This window comes from Hoplias malabaricus, chromosome 5 (assembly GCF_029633855.1).
Source record: "Hoplias malabaricus isolate fHopMal1 chromosome 5, fHopMal1.hap1, whole genome shotgun sequence".
Taxonomy (NCBI): domain Eukaryota; kingdom Metazoa; phylum Chordata; class Actinopteri; order Characiformes; family Erythrinidae; genus Hoplias; species Hoplias malabaricus.
The window spans coordinates 46,931,049-46,940,300 of NC_089804.1; the positions used below are offsets into that span (position 1 = coordinate 46,931,049).

At 36.0% G+C, this 9,252-nt stretch overlaps 1 protein-coding gene across 1 annotated transcript; it reads right to left on the minus strand.

Moving 5' to 3' along the window:
• Positions 1–451: 451 nt before the first annotated feature.
• On the minus strand, positions 452–9,031 carry haus7 (HAUS augmin-like complex, subunit 7). Its single transcript, XM_066671879.1, has 10 exons — positions 8,881–9,031; positions 8,083–8,198; positions 7,044–7,111; positions 6,543–6,604; positions 5,870–5,949; positions 5,527–5,724; positions 5,020–5,119; positions 4,612–4,827; positions 3,179–3,290; positions 452–1,557 (listed from the first exon to the last, which is right to left on the minus strand). Exons 1-10 carry the CDS (start codon positions 8,935–8,937, stop codon positions 1,496–1,498), a joined length of 1,071 nt encoding a protein of 356 aa, XP_066527976.1. The 5' UTR covers positions 8,938–9,031; the 3' UTR covers positions 452–1,495.
• Positions 9,032–9,252: the final 221 nt, after the last annotated feature.

A 9,252-nucleotide genomic window follows, 5' to 3' on the forward strand; every position in this document is an offset into this window, starting at 1 on the left:
ATTTATCTTAGAATAACCCTCTGTACATTACTCAAACCTACTCACTTTACCCCACTTGTAAGTCAGGATAATTTTACTATACTGACTAGTTCATTTCAGGAAAAGGTTCCTCCCTTCATCACACCTACTTATGAAGGAAAACAAAGGGATTTTTTTTTTAGAACTGACCCTTAAACTTGAGTTTTAAATCTTAAAAATTAATGTTTGTACATTAAATACCTACCATAATAATTGTATTATATCATGGATATATAATTAAACTAAATTAAGGTCCCTTTAGAGAAAATTTCCTCAAGCCAAAGTCCAGAACACCATTATATCTAATTTTCATTAAGATCAGTGTCATGTGCTTTATATTGGAATAGCCTAGTAGTTATAATTAACATTTCATGTAAAAACAACAGAACATTAAAGCAAATTACAATTAAATTTATTTCAACAATATTCATTTTCACATGGAATTGGGTGCATTATATATAATAAGTTTCTCATTTGTAGTAAAATTTTAAGATGTAAAACAATGCTTTTTAAAAATGTCCATATTAAAATAAAGTGCCTAATGACTTGACTTGTAGTTGCGGTTGACTTTACTGCTTTTCTCCAATAGCTTCACAATGTCATTGATCCTTTTCCTCTGGCTTCATAACCAGCAGGCTGATTGGACCTTTGGCTTCATCCATATACAGACTCCATTTTGAGCATTACGACAAATCATGTTCATATTTCATCTGGTGTTCAGACCTCTTAACGTTTCAGGTTTTACCAGACAACACTGTTATGCCAAGTGTTGCAAAAGAGCTTTTGTCTCCTCCTTTGGGTTATTATTATTGGCTCCAGGACAGCAGTGTCTGAAGCTGCAGAGCTCATTATAATGTAGATTTACATTATTGATTGGCTGAGTAGCATCCCACGTGATATATATAATGCAGGTGATTAGTCTTCCAAGACCAGTTGTTTTCAAACTGTGGTAGAATGTAAAAGACATTTAAAAATTTTGTACATAACTCATAAAACTGGGGCGGCATGTTGGCGCAGCAGGTAGTGTCGCAGTCACACAACTCCAGGAACCTGGAGGTTGTAGGTTCAAGTTCTGCTACAGATGTCTGTGAGGAGTTGTGTGTGCAGACCAATAAAACTACCATAAAGGCTAGAAAGGTTACACCAACCAAAATACATAATCATTTCAAAATTAATTAGTTCAATATTTTATCAGTTTTAGGTCCAGGTCTGAATAGGACCGTGTCTGGAACCAGGCCACAGGCCGCCTATCAGTGACACCTGTTTTAGACTATCCTGAAAATCATCACAATTTTTATTCACAGTATGTTGTTAAGCTGTTAAATTCATTATACATTTTAGTAAAATACTACATTGGTACATAATATATGCATTCTAAAATTATTAGTATGCATAGAAACATGAATAATCATTGACAGATGGGTAAAAACTTGTAATGAGTCCCATTACAATACATTGGAAAGTGACTTAAAATGCTTCATGATTGGTGACTGGTCAGAAAAGCAGTGTATCTATTCTTCAGTGCCTCCAGTTTGTTAGCTGAGAATAAAGACAAACATTAAATTACTGATTCACATTTCAAGCAGAGTGCAACTAAAACAGAATACAAAAACAACATGATCAAGATTGAGGTGAAACAGCATCTCTAAATAGGAACTGAGAATATGTAATATTAATAATTCATTATTTCCTTATGTAATAAAGCTGGCTTCAATAATTCCACATCGTTTATCAGACAAGTAGTGGCAAAAACCTGGGTAAACTCTAAACTTCAGTGTGTGAAAAGATGGAAAATGGAACACACAAACCAAGCATATATTTCTGTATTGTTATTAAACATTATACTATAGTTTATAATCAAATTATTTTCACAAATGAAACCAGAATGAGTAGTCTTGTATTACCTTGTATGTTATAATAATGAAACAAAACAAAACAATTTGTTGTGTAGGTTAAAATACTAAGACTATTTTATAATAAATATTTGATTATTATTCATTGCTGAAATTGAAATGATCACTGTATTACTTCCTGTGATTTGACTGTAGAAACAAGTACATGAGATAATTATGAAGAGGGAATACACAAAACTCATAACAGACTGGATCCTTATACCTCCCCCCAACATGTTCCCTTTTAAATACAATTACACAGCAGTAATGGTAGTTGTGAAGTGTCTTCATTACGTAGAGTCAAAAGTTTTCAAACCAAGAAGCAGAAGAATCACTCATCATTTTAAAAGCTACATAAATGCCTAAATCAACACCAATTAATTGGCAAGAATTTGCATCAGTTGATATGCAGAGAACGTTCTCTGTATTAAGACTCACACTGTTTGTGCTCTGAATATGAATATTTGTCACATGCAGTTAATACTAGGCGGTAAATTTTCCTGTGCACTGCTCGAGTCATAGGATTTAAACCCTTAAATATAAAGAAATGTGCCAACTTTCTTAAAAGCGTGAGATGCAAACTTATGGTACCAAAGTTTTGGGAACCAAAAGCAGGACCCATAACCGAAAAATTGTACACAGAATATTTGTGTATTTACTTGTTAATTTTGTATTTGAGTTTTTCCATTATGCTTACACTTCACTCTGTCTCGCTTCCAAAACCTTGCTTTTGAGTTTCAATGGTCTAGTTTCAGTTCGAAAAGCTTCACACTTCCCTGGCCCAGTTTAGACAAGAGGGCGGGTTATAGTCAGCCATTGGCTACTGGAGATATGCCCCGCCTACTGAGTCCATTCTCCAAACCCTGCAACTTTTACCTCTCCACAGAGGTTAAAAAAGCAATTTTTCCGAACTGAAAGGGAGATGGCGGAAATCAAAAACGAGGTGGTTATTACACTGAAAGTGAGACCACGAGAACCGCAACTGAGAACTTATTCAATGAATAGCACAAATACAAAATGAGTAAATATGAACAAATAATTAACAACAGTCCTCTGCTTTTCAATACCTAATTTCTCTGTAATGAAGTCTACTTTTTGACTTCCAAAACTTTTGGCCCTATTATGACAACACACAAATGAGATTTTAAACAAATTTAATGCTACAAGTGTGGCTATAAAAAGTTGGGCAAAAGCTAATATATAAAAGGTACATAAACAGCCTTAGAAAAATTACATCCCTGCTTTTTTAACTTGTAAAGACCACTCACGCAGTGTGTGTTTTTCTCCCTTGGACCAGTATTGCTTGTCCGTCTGTATCTGTGTTACTGTCTCCGCCAGCACAGATGAGGTTTCTGACAGCTGCTGCAGAGCCTCCAGTTCCTAAACAGGCAAAGATATTTTGTGAATATATGTCCCTACTTGTCTTTTGTTTAAAGTGTATATAGACAGTAAAAGACCTGTCACATTATCAAAACTTTGATTGATACATACATACACACCCTTTTTCATATACACTGACCATTTAAAATATGCAAAGCACAATTCAGGAAATAAAATGAATCCTGTGAAAACGGTTTTAAAGGGTTGGCCTTTAATATGCCACAGAACTGATAGCCGTTTCAGGCTTTAATTTCTCACAGATGAAGTAATCCTGTTTGCATAGCTCAAGGTCATTGCTGGAGAGAGGGGAAAAAAAGAAAGCAAAACAAACAATACACCCTACTCTCATTACTTAACAATCAACTGTAATAATACATACTGACATTTCTACACTTCAGTATCTGATCTACAAACCCAATTTTTCCTGCGAAGTAAAAACATTTTATAAAACGCAACAAAAATCTCCAAGTGTCAGCTTTTTTTTTTTTAATACATAAAATAAATATTATGCTTTCCATGCTAATGAAAAAACTGACTATCCAGACCATTTTCAGCAACAGGAGCAAAAGCCAACATACATCATGGTATAGTGTGCATCAGTGACCATGGCATTTGTGATAGTGTCTATTGATGTGGAGGCAAACACTGGATTTTTAGAAATAAATTGCTAATAGTTTTGCAAGTGAAATTTTGCTCATTCTAGTTTGAAATAAGACTGTGTACTCAATATTCTGTGGCCACTGTTGCCTGATCCCCCTCTTCATAACAGGTTCTGAAGTGTAGGCAGGACAGCATAACACACACACACAGTGTTTATGACACCATACTGTTATAGATCATACAGAATGACGCCTGGCATTGTGTTGCAGAAATAACCATGGATTCCACAGGAATAAATGTCATCTTGATGGCAGCATCTCAGTTCCCATATGATTAAAGTGTGATTAAAAAGAAACTTGTCATGACCCAGTGGTAAATATGCACCTGTCCCACATTTTGAAATGTGTTGCAGGCATCAAACTATAAATGTGTTTATATTTACAAAACACAATCAAGTTAATCAGTGAAAATACTGGAAATCTTCTTTGTGCTTTTATCAGTTAAATAAAGCTTCAAGATAATTAACAAATCACAGATTCATAATTTTATGGCATTTTACTTAACAACCCTACTTTTCTGATAATTGGGTTTGTAATGCCACATGCAGTTGGGAGTAATTCAAGAAAATTGCTACTGTATTGTCACTGATATTAGTTTTATTAAAGTTGATATTATCTTAAACATGCAAAATCAGCAAGTGATTTGAGATACAAAGCAGTACCATATTGCATCTGCGAAGGAGCTGATGTACAGCCTGGAAGATGTGTGTGTTTGGATTGATGACAGGGGGTGCTCTCTGGCAGTAACTCTTGAAATCTGTGTCGTAGACTTGGCTGAAGGCAGTCATGAGCTGAGTCATGTCAGATATGGCTACTTTCAGAGCACAGTGAGACAGTGTGGCTCCAGGGCTTGTGGGGTCTGACTGTAGGAACTCACACTGAGGAAAAAGGATGAGCAAAGAAGTGAGGAAAATACATCAGAAGCAAAACAGGTAGAAAATCAGGTAGAGTGTGAGATTATAATTATGAGCAATGGGACAAGATTAATAATACAGAAGAGCATTATTCATTCAAAGGAAATGGTAAAATGCTTTATATTATTTGATAAAGGCAATAATTTCCTGTTTCACCTCCTTGCGTAGATCCTTTAAAGTAGTCTGAGTAGACTGTAGCAGGGCTGTGGCATCAGCTAGATCATCACCAGCAAGTTGAGCAATTTTCAAATGACGACTAGTTCAACACAAACAAGAAATCAAAAAAAAGAACACACACTCTACTTATCTATACAGTATGGGAATATACTATATAGATAAGCAGTCCAGTCATAACATTATGACCACCTCCTATTTTCTAGTGTCCATTCCCCCAACTTCACTAACCACAGAGTAGCACTACACTTACAAACTGTAGTCTGTCTATTGTTCTGAATACTTTCTCCTTTTCATTCTGTTCTTTAGTGCTCAGGACCTCCAGGGTAAAAGGAGGATCACAATGTATGCAAAGCAACAGATGGATAGATTTAATGCAGCTGTAGAAATACCGAGTGACCCGTGTGATCAGTGGAGTGGAGAGAATGGACAGTGAACATAGGTGTTCATAATATGACTGGGCTGTCTATAAATTAGTAAATAAACCACCTATTATTAGTATCCTTGGCTTTCTTTTGGTTTGCCTTAGCCTGAGCCAAATGTGTGGCTCTAAGTTGCCCCCAAATGTGTGAAGACCAGGGGTTGCAAACAGGATTCATGAGCTGGACCAAGTCAGGCAAGTGATCAGGAGACATCAGTTCACTCAGCAGATCCTCATTCCTCATACTTTCATCTGCAGATTTTTCTCTGTACAGATTAATAGAAGACAAGGCAAATATGAAAAGCCCAAGTAAGCAAATGCTTATTTGTTCAAAAAATTACATATTTTAAATGATTTGCCTCATTTCATTGTAAAAAGCCATAAAAGCCAAAAGAGAGAATACACACTTACTCAGATGTATTGTTGCTATCCTGTGCAATCAGCAAAAGCTGCTCCAAAAACAACAGCTGCCGTGATGGTGTAGCCAACCCCTTGACACCAGACACAAAAAAGGTCTAATTAATAGCTAAATAAATAGGCTGAAAATCTGAACAGATCAAGAAACGTTGCCTGATTTCTAAATATTTGATTAAAACATAAAATATGTATATGACTCCACACACACACACTCCACTGATTGTGCATGGTGTAACTAATACCTTGTGCCCAAGAATGAATTAAATTAAAAACACTATGGGGATTCACTCATTTCTGCCTACCTTACCTCTATATATTGTGCGTTAAACATCTGCTTTATATCTGGTATATATATATCTGGTATATATATACACACACGGTAGAAATCAGGATGATCCAGAAAAACGATGAGCGTGTCAATGACGAGTTAGTCAATCTGTCAAATACGGTGCTGAAAAAAGTTTGTTTGGTGTTTCTTGTATCAGAAACTTTTAGGTGCCATATATTTACAAAATATTAATTTTCCTTTAAAAAAATAAAATAAATAAATAAATACAGAATAGAAAAATGTGTTGTACTGCACTCCTCCTTACTACAGTATCTTCTGGTCTTATGATATATTTAATTTCAAAAGAATACAAAAGAATAATTCACAAAAATATAATACCTTGATCAATTCCTGGTCCTCAGCTTTACATAACAACATTTCATGGCCAAACTGTGTGATTTCTGTGTGTGAGAAAACAGTTAAGACAATGTTTACATTTACTATATGGAAACAATAAATTCATCTTTTATTTTTGTACATTCTTGATTTATTTTCTGTATAGCACCAAAAGGATGCAGGAACACATCCTTGACAGAGCACCAGTGCATGTATCCATCCCTCACGCATGGCCAATCCACTTACAAGCATGTGTTTACAAACTGTGAGAGAAAACTGGAACACAGGGAGGAAACTCATGCAAGCATAGGGGGGGAAGAAGAAAAAAAAAAAAAAAAAAAAAAAAAAATACCTCAAAGAGAGTGACCAGGGTAGGGATCAGAACCCACAACCCCAGGAGCTGCATGACAACTACACTCCCTATTGTGCCACGATGCCATCCATATGATGAAGTTCAATTACACTTATGTATTGTATCAAGATTAGCAAAGTGAATATCTTTACCTTTGACCAATTCCTCTGTCTGAGCTGATTTGATTGCAGAGAATTTCTCCTTCAGGGATGGGCAGATTCTTTGTAAAAACACATTTAGATTTAATGTTACAGTGCATAAAGACATTATATATACAAATTAATTCATTAATTATCTGTAACTGCTTTATCCAGTCCAGTATCATGCTCATAACTAAGGACAATTTTGAATAACCAGTCCACCTGTCAGCATATTTGTTTGGAATGTGGGAGCAGATTGAAGCACCCAGAGGAAACACACAGACAGAGGGCAAACAACAAACACACACAGTGATCCGAGGCAAGGCTCGAACCCACCACCCCAGTACCCTGAATCTGCTTGACAGTGAAACTACTTACAGCCCCACTGTGAAGCCCATTATTGTGCATTTTTGTGTTCTTCCCATCAACTAGTCAGTTTATAAGCCTGTATCAGTGTTGAACAATATCACAAAGGTTTACATTTATTGTCATCAATATTCATTCTGGTAAAAATGCTTAGTGAGCATGTTCTGGAAATTGTCCATACTTAAAGGACACTGAGCAACTGGTGATTTTTATTCCAATATATCTTTGGGTTATGGAACAGCCAATGTACTGATACATAAAGTCAGGATGCATCAGATTCTGTATGAATTCTGTACCAAACCTGATTTGAACATGGATGCACCTTTATGTGGGGACCCACTCGATGGAGCATAAACTAATTAACTGAGGGACCATAAAATCAGTTAGATACTTCATGTCATACAAGTTGATTTTTTTTTAATGAATAGTAATGTTCTTTTTTGACAGTGAGCAAACTTAGTCCTGCTTGATTATTTTTACTTAAGTACAGTATGGATTAATCCTGTGGTTTGTTTTTGGCAGCAGTTTTTAACGTTCCAATACGAACACATTGAATCCCTGTGTCAAAAGAGTTTTCGCTCACTGAGTACAGTGAAAATGTCTTGAAATATTGTGACATGATGTTTTTGCCAAGTCGTCTAGCTTGGAGTGGAGTGCACCACTTTATCAGACTGTGATTACTTACTTGCTGCAGATCCATTTGAGAATGTCCATGCGATGTAATGAAGGTGTACACAGAAGATCCTTCACACTGTCCGTTTCTCTCAGATACAATCCATCAACCAAAGGACAACCAAGACTCTGAATAGAAAATTAGTCATTCACTCACTTCTTTTTATTTTTGGTTTAACATAGCCTTAACCTGCTAGTGCTCAGACACATTGTAAAAAGCTGTCTGCCTCAGAAGAAGGCATCAAAAAGTAAACTTTACAAAAAGATTACTTTAGATAAAAAATGTACCATGGTAATATGAGGTTAGGACCATGTACTGAATACTATCATTAAGGTAATACAATGGTATTTTGTACTGTTAATTATTACAATAAACCACAGATATACCTTCGCAAGTACATTCATGGAAACTTCATGGTGTTTTTGTAGAACAAAACCGCGGAGAAAACCTAGAACGTAACGCCAAAAGCTAAAATTTGTCGAAGCTCAGTTTAGCGTCTATAATCCAATATATTTTTATAACATTAGTTTCAGCGATTGACTAACACTCACAAGGTACTCCGGAGTGGAAAAGTGTCGAAGAAACTAAAGCCTACTCTAGCTACGTGAAAGAATAACGGGTTCGATATGTATTTTGTGTAAAGCGTCGCCACCAGTTAGCTGTCGGTGTTAAGGAGATTTTGGGTGGTAGTGGTAGAAAGAGCTCTCTAGTCCTAAGTCTTAACTTAGTTTAAAGTTCCTGTACGCTTTGCTTATGTTTTCGCATCACCGTTGTACCCAAATTATGAATGTTACAAGCTTCGAGTATTACCTGAAGAGTATTGTAAACTCGCCAAGCACCGTGCTGTTGTTTTGAATCCACCGCCATGTTCTGTCTCAGCAGAGGGCTCTTCACTGTAGCGAAATGTTCACAACCGTTCAGATCAGTTCCCCAGCCAGTTCATGTTCCTTAAGAAGGCGAGAACGCGCATTCAAGAAATCACCTTGCGCGGGACATCTACGGAAGCCGAAACACAACAAAAAGTACTAAATTACGGATAACACAATCCGCTTTGAAAAAAAAGATTTATGCAGACGTTTCTTAATAATATTTTGTCCAATATGGTAAATAATTTTACAAGAAAATTACAAAAAAGGTACATTAGCAGGAAATACCAGAAATACCTTCAGTGCAAAAACACCA